General features: G+C 48.3%; 1 protein-coding gene across 1 annotated transcript in view; it reads left to right on the top strand.

Annotated features, from left to right (window-relative positions):
* Window positions 1-322: 322 nt before the first annotated feature.
* The window catches only part of VPS11 (VPS11 core subunit of CORVET and HOPS complexes), a 67,989-nt gene continuing 51,933 nt past the window's right edge, over window positions 323-16,378 (top strand). The window contains exons 1-2 of the mRNA XM_069947578.1: window positions 323-496; window positions 5,163-5,319. Of these exons, the coding sequence (XP_069803679.1) occupies window positions 363-496; window positions 5,163-5,319 (291 nt within the window). The 5' untranslated portion in view covers window positions 323-362. The remainder of the gene's footprint in view (window positions 497-5,162; window positions 5,320-16,378) is intronic.

The raw sequence follows: 16,378 nt of genomic DNA, 5'->3' as shown, positions 1-16,378 counted from the left end.
CAATATATTAGCAGGAAACGAACAGAGTGCCCCTTTTAGTCACAATTAGCCCGGCCCTGAAGAGGACAGCGCTGTATTATGGATTCTCATGATCCGCTACCTGTTGCAAAAGTACAACTCCCATCATGCCTGACATGATGAGAGTTGTAGTTGTAAAACACCTGGCAGGCCATAGGCACCCCATACCTGCTTTATTCTCATCTCCACTTATTACAGCAGATTATTCGGAACATTTGGGCATCTTGCCCATAGTAAAGATGGCCGCGGTGCGCTAACAGGAAGGGAAATAGCAGGAGGACGTTTGACAAGTTATCCGATCATGTGTTGTGCTTCCGATATCACGTGACCGGACAACAAGGAAGATGGCTGCGTATCTGCAGTGGAGGCGCTTCGTTTTCTTTGAGAAAGAACAAGTCCGGCTAACTGGGGAGGACGGGAAACCGCTGACACTGCCCCCCGGGCTGACAGTATGCGATTCCGGCCGCGGTAGTCTGCTGTTTGGAGATATCCTTTTACGCGTTGTCATAAGACTTTTGTAGAACTAAAACGCACTGGTGTCTTTCTGCCTGCATGCTTGGGACTATAGCTTATATAAATTGTATGGTGCGGTGGTTACCTCTAGGGGAGGCTGTGTGGTGCGGTGGTTACTTCTAGGGGAGGCTGTGTGGTGCGGTGATAGCGCCCAGGGGAGGCTGTGTGCTGCGGTGATAGCGCCCAGGGGAGGCTGTGTGCTGCGGTGATAGCGCCCAGGGGAGGCTGTGTGCTGCGGTGATAGCGCCCAGGGGAGGCTGTGTGCTGCGGTGATAGCGCCCAGGGGAGGCTGTGTGCTGCGGTGATAGCGCCCAGGGGAGGCTGTGTGCTGCGGTGATAGCGCCCAGGGGAGGCTGTGTGCTGCGGTGATAGCGCCCAGGGGAGGCTGTGTGCTGCGGTGATAGCGCCCAGGGGAGGCTGTGTGCTGCGGTGATAGCGCCCAGGGGAGGCTGTGTGCTGCGGTGATAGCGCCCAGGGGAGGCTGTGTGCTGCGGTGATAGCGCCCAGGGGAGGCTGTGTGCTGCGGTGATAGCGCCCAGGGGAGGCTGTGTGCTGCGGTGATAGCGCCCAGGGGAGGCTGTGTGCTGCGGTGATAGCGCCCAGGGGAGGCTGTGTGCTGCGGTGATAGCGCCCAGGGGAGGCTGTGTGCTGCGGTGATAGCGCCCAGGGGAGGCTGTGTGCTGCGGTGATAGCGCCCAGGGGAGGCTGTGTGCTGCGGTGATAGCGCCCAGGGGAGGCTGTGTGCTGCGGTGATAGCGCCCAGGGGAGGCTGTGTGCTGCGGTGATAGCGCCCAGGGGAGGCTGTGTGCTGCGGTGATAGCGCCCAGGGGAGGCTGTGTGCTGCGGTGATAGCGCCCAGGGGAGGCTGTGTGCTGCGGTGATAGCGCCCAGGGGAGGCTGTGTGCTGCGGTGATAGCGCCCAGGGGAGGCTGTGTGCTGCGGTGATAGCGCCCAGGGGAGGCTGTGTGCTGCGGTGATAGCGCCCAGGGGAGGCTGTGTGCTGCGGTGATAGCGCCCAGGGGAGGCTGTGTGCTGCGGTGATAGCGCCCAGGGGAGGCTGTGTGCTGCGGTGATAGCGCCCAGGGGAGGCTGTGTGCTGCGGTGATAGCGCCCAGGGGAGGCTGTGTGCTGCGGTGATAGCGCCCAGGGGAGGCTGTGTGCTGCGGTGATAGCGCCCAGGGGAGGCTGTGTGCTGCGGTGATAGCGCCCAGGGGAGGCTGTGTGCTGCGGTGATAGCGCCCAGGGGAGGCTGTGTGCTGCGGTGATAGCGCCCAGGGGAGGCTGTGTGCTGCGGTGATAGCGCCCAGGGGAGGCTGTGTGCTGCGGTGATAGCGCCCAGGGGAGGCTGTGTGCTGCGGTGATAGCGCCCAGGGGAGGCTGTGTGCTGCGGTGATAGCGCCCAGGGGAGGCTGTGTGCTGCGGTGATAGCGCCCAGGGGAGGCTGTGTGCTGCGGTGATAGCGCCCAGGGGAGGCTGTGTGCTGCGGTGATAGCGCCCAGGGGAGGCTGTGTGCTGCGGTGATAGCGCCCAGGGGAGGCTGTGTGCTGCGGTGATAGCGCCCAGGGGAGGCTGTGTGCTGCGGTGATAGCGCCCAGGGGAGGCTGTGTGCTGCGGTGATAGCGCCCAGGGGAGGCTGTGTGCTGCGGTGATAGCGCCCAGGGGAGGCTGTGTGCTGCGGTGATAGCGCCCAGGGGAGGCTGTGTGCTGCGGTGATAGCGCCCAGGGGAGGCTGTGTGCTGCGGTGATAGCGCCCAGGGGAGGCTGTGTGCTGCGGTGATAGCGCCCAGGGGAGGCTGTGTGCTGCGGTGATAGCGCCCAGGGGAGGCTGTGTGCTGCGGTGATAGCGCCCAGGGGAGGCTGTGTGCTGCGGTGATAGCGCCCAGGGGAGGCTGTGTGCTGCGGTGATAGCGCCCAGGGGAGGCTGTGTGCTGCGGTGATAGCGCCCAGGGGAGGCTGTGTGCTGCGGTGATAGCGCCCAGGGGAGGCTGTGTGCTGCGGTGATAGCGCCCAGGGGAGGCTGTGTGCTGCGGTGATAGCGCCCAGGGGAGGCTGTGTGCTGCGGTGATAGCGCCCAGGGGAGGCTGTGTGCTGCGGTGATAGCGCCCAGGGGAGGCTGTGTGCTGCGGTGATAGCGCCCAGGGGAGGCTGTGTGCTGCGGTGATAGCGCCCAGGGGAGGCTGTGTGCTGCGGTGATAGCGCCCAGGGGAGGCTGTGTGGTGCCTGCGCTGCGCCCAGGGGAGGCTGTGTGCTGCGGTGATAGCGCCCAGGGGAGGCTGTGTGGTGCCTGCGCTGCGCCCAGGGGAGGCTGTGTGGTGTGGTGATAGTGCCCAGGGGAGGTTGTGTGGTGCCTGCGCTGCGCCCAGGGGAGGCTCTGTGGTGCCTGCGCTGCTAGCCTTTTGCAAAATGGTCAGGAGTTTGTTAACCGTTGTGTGCTTCTTACCAGTGGGGGCAGAGCCTCTGGGGACCTGTCTCCTCTGTGCCCTTTTTTCCATACTCTTATTATTTTAACAATGGTGGGTGAGAAAATAAACAAGCTAACTCACCCATCCCAGTACCGCTCCAGGTCCCGTTCACATCAGCTGGGGTCCTGCAGCTCCACTAGCTGCAACTTCATCCCGCCCAGCCAGTCTATGACTAGGACAGGACACCGCCCCAGACCACAGCGAGTATGTAATTATACCGCCCTTAACCCCTTCTGCTCCCCCGCTGTGTATATACTTTACCTGTCCTCGCTGCACGGGTCCGTCGTCCTGCTCTCCTGCCCGGCCAATCAGTGGCTGCGGCTGGGCAACACACTGATTGGCCGGACAGGAGAGCAGGACGCCGGACCCGTGCAGCGAGGACAGGTAAAGTATATACACAGCGGGGGAGCAGAAGGGGTTAAGGGCGGTATAATTACATACTCGCTGCGGTCGTTTAGACCGCAGCAAGTATGTAGTGTATGGGAACTGCCAGGACCTGCCGGGCTCGCAGCGAGAATCTCGCTGCAAGCCCGCCCGTGTGAATATACCCTTAAACTTGCAGACCTGTGTCAAATTGGTGTGGCCTATTGTGTCTGTGTATTAAGGTGCGTTTACACGAAACGATAATTGGCCCGATCGTACGATTAACGATGTCGGAGTAATGATTTTTTCGCTTAAGCCTATCTCACACATTGGTTAAATTGGCGAACGACTGTTCACACGGAACGATCTGCGAATTTTTTGCGAATGACGATTTGATAACGTGTTGAAAGATCAAAATGAATGATTTCTTGTTCATCGTTTGATCGTTCGTTGCGTTTACACGTACGATTATCGTTCGAATTCGATCGTTATCGTGCAAATTCGCACGATAATAGTTACGAGTAAACGCACCCTTAGGGTACAAACACACACGGCATATACGCTGCGTATTTACTGCTGCGATACGCAGCAAATACGCAGCAGATACGCAGCAGATTAGATCTAAGGGTACAAACCCACACACCGTATACACAGCAGATACGCAACAAATACGCAGCAAATACGCAGCAGATTTGTTGGTACAGATTTGATGCTGTGTTCAGTTATTTAGATATAATCTGCTGCGTTTTTGCTGCGTGTTTGCTGCGTATTTGCTGCGTATCGCAGCAGTAAATACGCTGCTTATACGGTGTGTGGGTTTATACCCTTTATAACTGAACACAGCATCAAATCTGCTGCGTATCTGCTGCGTATCTGCTGCGTATCTGCTGCGTATACGCTGTGTGTGTTTGTACCATCAGACTTGCACCACCACTCCTCCCCACCAAAAGGAACACACCAGGCAGGATTTTTCCTAATCATCACCTGTCTGAACTTCACAGGTGCTGGATGGTAAAAGCACCTTTGCAGTGTTCAGTGATGAATAGTAAAAAAAATCTGCCCAGGGGCGTTCCTAATGATGAGGAGGGATGGAAAGGCGGTGCAAGCCTAGGGCATAGACACTCTAGGCCACGCCAATTTGACACAACAGTGCAAATTTAAAAGTCTTGTTTTAGGACAATAACTGCATCACCTGCCGAACGGACCCCAGGACAGATCTTTGATTAATAGCAGCTGTAAAAAGGTACAAGTGGTTAGGAGGGGTGAGATTGTGGGTACAGAGACGCTTTAATCATACTTGTTTAAACCACCTTTGAGTTTGAAAAACACTAGACTGGAATATATACCTTACATAGCATGTCACCTAACAAAAGAGAGTCTGTCAGGTCCATCTTATACTCCTCATGTGTTAGCCCAAAGGAAGGCAAAAAAAAACCCCAACAACCTTGCGAGACTGATAAGTAGAGATGAGTGAATTTACAGTACAATTGAGGTGAATCGGCTGCCTTTTAAGGCCGTACCACCCCGTCCCAGTGCCTGGAAAAGCTGGGTCCAGTCCTGGGAGAAGTGTCCCAGAACTGGATCCAGCTTTTCCAGGCACCAGGGGTGGATTGCCATGAACTTTAAAAGCAGCAGCAATTTGCTTTGTTTGTACTGTAAATTTGCTCATCTCTACTGATGAGGCCTTTACATTGCTGTTGTATGCCGTAAAGTGTTCTCTACACCCGTACTCTTCCCCCCCCCCCCCGCCCTAAAGATGAACATCCTAAGCACTAATATTGGATTTATGGTCTGCGTCTTTAACAGAGAATCAGATATGACAGGACAGATCTGGTTCCTTCCTCGATCCTTACAGCTAACCTCCTTCCAGGCTTATAAACTCAGAGTCACCCACCTTCATCAACTAAAACAACATAACATACTTGTCTCTGTAGGCGAAGATGAGGAGGGGGTAAATCCTGTGGTAAGTAAAGACATTTGGGACTTGTTTTTATTATTCTTTTCTTGTGAATTGCATTGAGGGCACAGCACTGTGGATATAGGCCCTTGCCACTAGGAAGCAACACTAGTGTTAGCATCGCCTAGGCAGTCTATACCTCTCCTACTAGGGGCTGGCTATCAAATTTTAGTTCAGTTCTTCACTTATATTGGTAATAAAAGTAAAAATAGTGAAAATCTCAAAGCATGAATCAATGCGTCAGTGTAAAAACCGAGATATAAATATAATTACTAACAAACACACATATTAGAAAGAACGAAAAAACAAAAAACAATAATACATAGTTTAAAATGTAAAATGTGACATGTAACCATAGGGCCCTTATGGTGTTATGCTAGTCACAGCCGTGGTAAAGAGACACAACAATAGCGCATTGGACTATATTAAGCGCTCTAGAACTATAAGTCTCAGCTGGACTGTGCTGCAAAAAAAAAAAAAAAGAAGGAATCACACTGAATTGGAATAAAACCACACTGGGATTGCAGGAATGGCATGGACTGTCACAAGTCTCAGCTGGAATACACTGCAGCGAGAGTAGAACCACACTGGACTGGGATTGCTGATATTGCACTGTAGTACCACAAGTCCCAGCTGGACTTCACTGCAGTGAGAGTAGGACCACACTGGTAAGCAATGAAACCACCCTGGGATTGCTGGCAGTAAATGGAGTGCTGGTGCTGGACTCCTGGTTAGTCCATGGACTCTCTGCTCATTAGCATAGGGGAGAGATGTTAAAGGAGAAATCCAGACAATATTGTGATATTGGTGTTAAAATAGAGGTACAGTGCACGGCGGCACCTCACACCCGTCCTTCGGCTTGGAGATGTCGTCAGGCCGGTTCAGTTCAGGTTAGGCTTAGTTTAAGTTCATGGGGAGCACTCTCACCAGCTGATCAGCAGCATGGCCTTGTTCTCAGATAGATGCAGGGAGCTGAGGTACTAAGTCGCTGGGTCCTAATGCCAGTGGGTTCTCAATCTGATCGTTGGTAGCAGGGCCCCTGGCTACATGCGGTGGATGTATAGATGAACAAAATGTATGCCAGTGCTGTGTATATGCCAGTGCTGTGTATATGCCAAACGCGTTTCAGAACCACTCCTGGGTTCCTTCCTCAGTGGCTGAATTTCATAAGAACCCACTGGCATTAGGACCCAGCGACTTAGCACCTCAGCTCCCTGCATCTATCTGAGAACAAGGCCATGCTGCTGATCAGCTGGTGAGAGTGCTCCCCATGAACTTAAACTAAGCCTAACCTGAACTGAACCGGCCTGACAACATCTCCAAGCCGAGGGAGGGGTGAGAGGTGCCGCCGTGCACTGTACCTCTATTTTAACACCAATATCACAGTATTGTCTGGATTTCTCCTTTAACATCTCTCCCCTATGCTAATGAGCAGAGAGTCCATGGACTAACCAGGAGTCCAGCACCAGCACTCCATTTACTGCCAGCAATCCCAGGGTGGTTTCATTGCTTACCAGTGTGGTCCCACTCTCACTGCAGTGTAGTCCAGCTGGGACTTGTGGTACTACAGTGCAATATCAGCAATCCCAGTCCAGTGTGGTTCTACTCTCGCTGCAGTGTATTCCAGCTGAGACTTGTGACAGTACAGTGCCATTCCTGCAATCCCAGTGTGGTTTTATTCCAATTCAGTGTGATTCCTTCTTTATTTTTTTTTTTTTTTGCAGGACAGTCCAGCTGAGACTTATAATTCTAGAGTGCTTTATATATTCCAATGCGCTATTGTTGTGTCTCTTTACCACGGCTGTGACTAGCATAACACCATAAGGGCCCTATGGTTACATGTCACATTTTACATTTTAAACTATGCATTATTGTTTTTTGTTTTTTTGTTCGTTCTAATATGTGTGTTTGTTAGTAATTATATTTATATCTCTGTTTTTACACTGACGCATTGATTCATGCTTTGAGATTTTCACTATTTTTACTTTTATTACCAATATTAAATTGCTTTTTATTTGGAATGTCAAGTGAACATTAGGTATATTGCCTGGACATCCAGGCTCTTCTCTCTCTTTCTCTCTCTCTGTCTCTGTCTCTGTCTCTCTGTCTCTCTGTCTCTGTCTCTCTGTCTCTGTCTCTCGTTACTTAGGGTTGCCATTGCCTGAACTGCTTTTATTCCGTTCTTGTCATTTTGTGGATTTTCACTTATCCATTTTCATTTCACATACCAATTTTTACCCATCTGCATACCTACACTAGCTTTGAGGTCTAGGCTTCTTTCTTTTATTCTCTGTTTGATATTTAGTGATTAGGGTAGTCACTGCCTAGTTGTGACCTCGGCCCCGGAGATTATAGTGAGCTGCACCCACCGCCTTTACTGTCCCAGTTCTTCACTTATGATTATTCCTTGGTTATATCTAGAAAAGATTACTTTATAGCGTCTATGATCCTTGCTGAGAAAGCCATGTGGCAAGGTCTCCAGAGCCACCATAAGTGTTCCAAGAAAACCAGGTTTTTGTAAACAGAGATCTTTCATGATCAGTGGTTGCTGTCAATTCCTCCATCCGTCTAATTGACAAGAGGCAATAAAGAAAGTCTTCAGTAGAAGACTTGAGATTTTTAAATAGAGATTTGTAATTTACATCTTTCAGTTTCTGGCACCAGTTGATTTGAAAGAATTTTCTTTTCTTTGCTAACTACGCCTTAAAGGAGACCTGTCACCCCCCCGCGCCGGGATGACAGACTCCCGACCCCCAGATAGATCCCCTTATACTTACCTCATGTCGCTGAGTCCCGCTGCCGGAGCCGGTCCCAGGACGGAGATATCCCAGTGAGAAGCCGGCGCGCGCGCTGTGGAGAGAGGTCCGGCGTCCATTGAGAATGAATGCAGCTGTGCGCGCGCAGCAGAGATGAGTCCGGCTCCATTCATTCTCTATGGACGCCGGACCCATCTCCACAGCGCGCGCGCCGGCTTCTCACCGGGATATCTCCGTCGCGGGACTCGGCGACATGGGGTAAGTATAAGGGGATTTATCTGGGGGTGGGGACCCTGTTCCTGAAAATTTGTCTTTCTGGATGGTCTGCCTTTCTGGTAATCCTCCAGTATCAAGGATGGCTAAGAGTACCACTGTCTCCTTAGTGGATGACTTCATCAGTGACCCCTCTTTGAGCCTCCTAAGGAAGAAATCCTGGTCTGTCATTCCAGCTCATTCACGTCTTAGGGGTTGTTTCTTTGACGTTGATTTGCTTTGTAGCTCATGCGACAGCTAACTTGGTTGCTATCCATTACGCAATTTGGGTAAAATCCTGGGCAGCGGATGCTGCTTCAAAAAAAGGCTCTTATCAGTCTGCCCTTCCCTTCTGGCAGACTCTTCTGTGAATGTCTGGATAAGTTTCTGAGGCCTTTGGGGGAAAAAATATTCTCTTCTGCTCAAGGTTTCCACTCCTTTCAAGGTGCTTAATTGAATAAGATGGATAGGACAAATCGCTGCTCTTCCCAGTTGCCAGGTCCCTCCTTAAAGCCAAATTCGTCTTGGCAGCCCCCCTCAAAGTACCTTTCTTCCAAACCCACGTCTGCATGAAGCCTCACCCCCTTTTAGTTTAATTGGGTGGGGGATTGGCTTCTTTCCTAAAGGAAGGTCTGGTTTGCCTACATAGATTATGCTTGGGTTCGGGGGGTGATATTGCCTTGGTACAAAATAAAGTTTGCTTTTCTACATCTGACTCGATCTCAGGCTTTGGCTTATCTCATGCCATTCACACCCTTCAACTTCAGATCGTGATTGTTCTGGTTTTCCCAGGAAAGGGTTCCACTTGAACCTTGTTATGGTCCCCTAAAAGTACACTTCTATCCAAGCACATTGTCCTCATTTGCAACTTCCATGTGGAGTCTCTGAGGTCGGTGGTCACATCTTTGGAACATGGCGAGTTCCTTGTGCCCATAGATGTCTGCCTGAACATCCCCATTGCCCAAATCCGCCACTGATTCCTTTGATTTATCAGTGGCTTCATGACTTTTCCAGTTTGTTATCCTGCCTTTTGGGTTGGCTGTGGCCCTGTGGGTCTTCACAAAAGCTCTAGCAACTCTCATGGCGCATGTCAACACAATGCCCTACCTAGACTACATTCTGGTGAAAGCCTTGTCTTTGGAAGCCTACCTTTTCAGCCTAAAGATCACTCTGCACATGCTTCATTGGTTTGGATGGATCATCAACCAGGAAAAAGGTCAGTCCTGCACATGACCTTCAATACCAGGTCGGCCAAGGTTCTTCTTTCTCCAGACAAAGGCCAGAGTCTCTCAGTTTGGGATGGCAGGCTACACTCCATCCATCTTGCCTCTGCAGGATGGTCAACTTTTGAAGGTGTTTATGCTTACTCTCCTGGCTAGTCATCTTTTCCTAAGGGTCCTATTACACTGAGCGATTTTTTTTAACGACTAACGATAATCAATCACAAACGTGGAATTACAGCGAACGATTAACGATAATTTTAGGTTCAGATCTATATCAACGACATACGAACGATTTTTCGATCGTTGCCTGCAATTACACAGAACGATTATCGTATAAATTTGAACGATTTAACGATTTTTCGCACGATAATCGTCCCGTGTAATAGGGCCCTAAGATAGTGATTCATGATGCACCGAAATATTGATACTAATATCGATATTCCGGGCCGAAAAACTGTTCGATACCAGGATTTCCTGGTATCGAAACTTTGTTAAACTGCGCTATTATGCAGTTTAACATAAAGTATAGCGCAGAGAACACGGCCGGCGGCTATCTGAGCGCCGGCGTTGTTCTCTGTTTGCCGCCCTCTGCTCCTACCTGTCATCTCCTGGGTCCTGCGCACCCTCTTCCCCCATTGACGCCAAATTCAAATCGCCGGCACATAGCTATTGCTTGTGCCGGCTATGTAACTATATAGATGCCGCTGTCACACTGACAGCGGCATTACCCCGTCCTGAGCCTGCTCCATATACAGCAGGGGTCGGCTACTGTGTGTAGAAGACCCCGCTGCTAATGACTGCGGGCAGAGCAGGATCGTGGCTGGAGAGGGAGAGCGTTGTGTCCGGGAGAGGAGAAGGCTGGAGGATGGGGAGGCAGGAGGAGATGCGGCCACTACATCTGGACGGGAAGACTGAGGTGGGGGCGGCAGGAGTGTGAGGAGGGGCGGGAGGCCGGGGCCGGCAGGAAACTCCCGGAGCAGATATTAACTCTGACTGGGAGGGGGAGGGGGGCTGTAACCTGCAGATTACTCTGCTGGCAAAACCCAGGTCACCCTGCTGGGTCAGGGGTCAGCATGCCCTGACAGCAGGAATAGTGAAACTACAGCCCCCATCATACCCCTGCTGGCTGGTGTGTGTTATATGGCTATAATTCCCATCATCCCCCCCTGCTGGCTGGTGTGTGTTATTTGGCTACAACCCCAATCATTCCCCCTGCTAGTTGAAGTGTTACATGGCTAAAACCCCCATCCTCCCTCTGATAGCAGGTGTGTGTTACATGACTACAACCCCCATCCTCCCCCTGATAGCAGGTGTGTGTTACATGACTAAAACCCCCACCCTCCCTCTGATAGCAGGTGTGTGTTACATGACTAAAACCCCCACCCTCCCTCTGATAGCAGGTGTGTGTTACATGACTACTACCCCCATAACCCTTCTGATATCTGAAGTGTGTGTTACATGACTACAACCCCCATCCCTGGCAGCTGAAGTGTTGTTGTCCATACTACCTGTCACCTTCCTGATCACGCACAGTAAACAGAGCAAGCACAGAAACCACCCAATTCATTACCACATAAAAACATGGTACTAAATAAAACTACAGATCACAGCGCAAAAAATGCCACCTCACCCCCCCCCCCCCCCCCCCCAGCTAGACAGGTGGAGAGATAAAAAAAAAAAGTGAGTCAGAGTTGGGCAAGTTTTTATTTATTTTAAATAATGGGGACTTTATTTTTAAAGTAATAAAATTAGGGCAACATAAATTGGTTCATAGGGACCTGAACCTGTGTGTGTGTGTGTGTGTGTGTGTGTGGGTCATTTCTATTTTTGTTTTTTTTGTTTCTTAAATATAATTTATTATTGAATTGGTATCGAGCATTGAAAAAAATAAAAGTTGGTATTGGTATTGAACTTAACCCCTTAAGGACAGAGCCAATTTCGATTTTTGCGTTTTAGTTTTTTCCTCCTTGTGCTTAAAAGGCCATAGCACTTGCATTTTTCCACCTAGAGACCCACATGAGCCCTTATTTTTTGCGTCACTAATTGTACTTTGCAATGACAGGCTGAATTTTTGCATAAAGTACACTGCGAAACCAGAAAAAAATTCAAAGTGTGGTGAAATTGAAAAAAAAAAAGCATTTTGTTTATTTGGGGAAAACGTGTTTTTACGCCATTCGCCCTGGGGTAAAACTGACTTGTTATATATGTTCCTCAAGTCGTTACGATTAAAACGATATGTAACATGTATAACTTATATTGTATCTGATGGCCTGTAAAAAATTTAAACCATTGTCAACAAATATACGTCACTTAAAATCGCTCCATTCCCAGGCTTATAGCGCTTTTATCCTTTGGTCTATGGGACTGTGTGAGGTGTCATTTTTTGCGCCATGACGTGTTCTTTCTATTGGTACCTTGATTGTGCATATATGACTTTTTGATCGCTTTTTATTACAATTTTTCTGGATTTGATGCGACCAAAAATGCACAATTTTGCACTTTGGGATTTTTTTGCGCTGACGACATTTACCGTGCGAGATCAGGAATGTGATTAATTAATAGTTCGGGCGATTACGCACGCGGCGATAGCAAACATGTTTGTTTATTTATTTATTTACTTTTATTTATAACCTGGGAAAAGGGGGGTGATTCAGACTTTTATTAGGGGAGGGGGCTTTTTACTGTTAACAACATTTTTTTTTTAACTTTCACACTTATACTAGAAGTCCCCTAGGGGGGCTTCTAGTATAAGTGCTTTGATCTCTCATAGAGATCTCTGCAGCATAGATATGCTGCAGAGATCCATGAGATAGGCACTCGTTTACTTCCGGCTGCTGCAGCCGGAAGTAAACGAGTGCCGAGCCGGGGACGGCGCCATCTTGGAGCGGTCCCCGGCCGGCTTCAGAAACGGAGATCGGCGCCACTAGACACCAGGGAGACGCTGGATCCAGTAATCGGATGCAGCTGTCATGTTTGGCTAATACCTACGGTCCCGGGCTACAAGTGGCACCCGGGACCGCCGCAGTTCAGAGCGGGGGCGCCGCGCGGCCCCGCTCTGAACGTCCTTACCGGCATCAGGGCGTAAGTATACGCCCAATGTCGTTAAGGGGTTAAAATTCTGGTATCGTGACATCACTACCCTAAGACAGATAGTCCAAATGAGGGGTAGTGTATGTTCAGAGAACCCTTCCCTGCAGATAAATCTCCTAGAGGCCATGTTTCTGGCTTTCTCATTAAATGTCCCTTCTTCAGGGTCATCCAGTTAGAGTGCAGACTGAAAACTCCACGGTGGTAACGTATCTGAACTAAGGAGGCACCAGGAATGCCACGGCAATGGAGCTAGCCCGATGTTTCTGCTTGGTGGAGCTCCACATGCCTGCCTTGTTTTTGGTCTATATTTTTGTTTTGAACAACTGGGCAGTGGAGAAGATTGATGGGGCAGCCCGGACTTGGACCTCTTTATGTCTCAGTGTAACTGCAAGCTCCCGGCCTGCGTTGGCTTGTCACTCCCAGGGAGCTGTTCTCCTCACTGTACGCTTTCCCCTTCTCCCACTTCTCCAAACCCTCAAGACCATGGGGGACCCAACCATTCTGCTGGCTCCAGTTTGGTCCTCAAGGGCCTGGTATACTGCCATGGTTCATCTGCTAGCCTCTCCCTCTTCAGCCTTTTCTCCTTTCCTAAGGTCTGCTGTTGGAACACACTTTAAGGGTGCTTTCACACACAGCGGATCCGCAGCAGATTTTACAGTGCGGATTTAAGCCTGGTTCATTCATTTAGTCAAATCCGCTGCGGATCCGCAGTGGAAAATCCGCTGCAGATCCGGTAGGTGTGAGGCCACCCTAAAGGGGTTATCCAGCGCTACAAAAACATGGCCACTTTTCCCCCTACTGTTGTCTCCAGTTCAGGTGTGGTTTGCAATTAAGCTCTATTTACTTCAATGGAACTGAGTTTCAAAACCCCACCCAAACTGGAGACAACAGTAAGGGGAAAGTGGCCATGTTTTTGTAGCGCTGGATAACCCCTTTAACCTCAGCTGTGTTTTTTTTTATTTTTTTTACTCTTTATTATTTTAGTTTTTCCATTAACAAAGAAAAAAGTTGGAAAGGCAGTGGTCCTCAACAACAAGGACAACTGTGTGACAAACAATTCAGTACATTCCACACAAATAAATGGTACTAAACATCCAGCGGCAGAGCGGAGCATCACATCAAAGAGTGATACACCGCTAAGAATCTCATTGTGCGAGACATAAACACATAAGAAGTATCCCTCCTCTGCGGCTGCCAACATATGTCAATAAACATCCCCCTCCCTCCCCACCCCCAAAGCGGCAGATGTGAGAGGAAAATAAATAAATAAAAAATAAATAAAACGCAAAAAGGAAAACAAAAATACACACATCCAGGGTAACAAATTATTTTAGGCAGATCATTTACACCCAATTCTTCCAAATAAACAGGTGCTTGCGAATTCCATCCTTTTTACTTTTATACCTCAGAAGTTCATACTGCTTAGTCTGGGAAATGAAATTCTTCCAGGCTTCCAACACTGGGAATTGCTGTGACAGCCACCCCCTCATAATAAGCAACCTGGCACAGAATAGACGTTTGGTATACAACGCTCTGTTCTTTGGTATATCCCAGGACCCGCCCAAAATCCCAATTACCGCTAACCTTGGGATGTTCTGCTTGGTTATACAATTCAGAGTATGAAAAACCGCTTTCCAGAAACCCTGGACTTTCCTACATTCCCAGATTATGTGAAAAAAGTCTGCATCATCGCAACCACATCTGGGACAGTTCGACGACTCTTATCCCCATCTTAAACAAAATTAAAGGTGAATAGTAGTTACGGTGAAGAATTCTAAATTGAACCAGCTTGTGAGCTTCATTCATGGAAACGTTATCCAAGTTTGCACATATATTCTGCCATTCCTCCTCCGCGAGATTACCAACTTCCTGTTCCCACTTTACCTTCTTACTATCTAGTGCGACGTACTTAATTTCATTAGCCAAAATTTTGTAGATCAAAGAGAGACCTCTTCTTGCCTTTCCCATGCCCTGTAACACTGAAAATATTCTGTGCTCATTAATCACCAAATAACTCGCACCATCTGATGCTTTACACGCGTGCTCTAGTTGTAGAAAAAAAAACCTGTGCTTATCTTCTAGCCCATAACATTCCTTAACCTTCTGGAAAGTCATGAGCTTGCCACTCTGAAGAAGCTGCGATACCAACTTAATCCCTTTTACGTGCCAAAATTTCCAGTTGTGAATCTTCATAAATTCCAACAAGTGGAAATTGTTCCATAATGGAGAACAACTCATACTACCCACTATACCACATCTTTGCTTAGTGTAAGACCATTCTTTATCGTATAGATTACATAGTGAATTATTAGTTAGTTATTAGTTAGTTATTAGTTACTAATCCCAACCTTGTGTTGAAGAGGGGAAATACTTTTCCATCCTGCTAATTTACTTAAATGTAAAGAAATAAAATATAATCTAAGATCGGGCATGGAAAAGCCACCTAGCCTTTTAGGGCTACTGAAAGCTCTGTATTTAATTCTCACCCGTTTCCTCCCCCAGATGAGGTTCCCCAGTAGGATCTCAATCTTCCTAATCCACCTATCACCCACCCATACAGGGGAAGCTCCAAAAAAGTAGAGTAGCTGGGGAAGGACGACCATCTTTACAATGGCAAGTCTATCTGCCATCGAAACTGGTAGCTTTTTCCACACCTTAATTCTCTTTTCCAGGTTTTTAGCAAATGGCTTAATATTCAACTCACAAAAGTCACTAACGTTGGGCCCTACCTTGATACCAAGATATTCCAGCGGCTCCATGGGCCCTAAAACCCTTAAAGAGTCACTGTCGTATTTTTTTTTTTTTTTTTTGCAGAAATCAATAGTCCAGGCGATTTTAAGAAACTTTGTAATTGGGTTTATTAGCCAAATCTGCCATTATCTGTATGTAAAAAGCCTTTTCCCAGGTCCCCCCCTCCTTCCTCTTTTTCATCCACTCCAAAAAATCTGAAAATTGTGACTTGTTGCAGGAGACGTACCCTGTCTGTTCTAGGGAGAGGGGAGGGGGGAGGAGGAAGGAGGGAGTTAGCCGGCAGCAGAAAGCAGATAACAGAGGATTACAGGCATGGAGCTGGGTGACAGCTGTAATCCGAGCTCAGACAGGTCACTGGTGATGGTCAGAACAGATAACGGGTAAGGGATTTGTAGATTAACTCTTTGTCCTGTTTTGGTCTTTTCTTTAGCTCTCTCCATAGGAGAACAATGAAGACAGGGGGGAGAGCTTCAAACTGCTTTTTAACCCCTTGCTTCCGCAGCCTGTTTTGGCCTTAATGACCAAGCTCATTTTTCAAAATCTGACCTGTCTCACTTTATGCGCTTATAGCTCAGTGATGCTTTAACGTATGCTAGCGATTCTGAGATTGTTTTTTTGTCACATATGGCACTTTATATTAGTGGCAAAATTTGGTCACTACTTTGTGTGTTTTTTGTGAAAAACATCAAAATATCATGAAAAATTTGAAAATTTTGCATTTTATGAACTTCTGAAATTCTCTGCTTCTAAAAAAGGAAGTCACAGCACATAAATTAGTTACTAAATCACATTACCAATATGTCCTCTTTATTCTGGCATAATTTGGGAAACATATTTTACTTTTTTAGGCTGTTATGGGGCTTAGAAATTTATTAGCAAATTATCACATTTTGTGAAAGTTTCCAAAACTGATTTTTTTTTGGGACCAGTTCTTTTTTTAAGTTGATTTAGGAGGCTTGTATGCTGTAAAACCCCATAAGTGACCCCATTTTG

Source organism: Dendropsophus ebraccatus, chromosome 12 (assembly GCF_027789765.1).
Source record: "Dendropsophus ebraccatus isolate aDenEbr1 chromosome 12, aDenEbr1.pat, whole genome shotgun sequence".
In the NCBI taxonomy this organism is placed as follows: Eukaryota; Metazoa; Chordata; class Amphibia; order Anura; family Hylidae; genus Dendropsophus; species Dendropsophus ebraccatus.
This window is presented reverse-complemented; position numbering and strand designations above follow the sequence as displayed.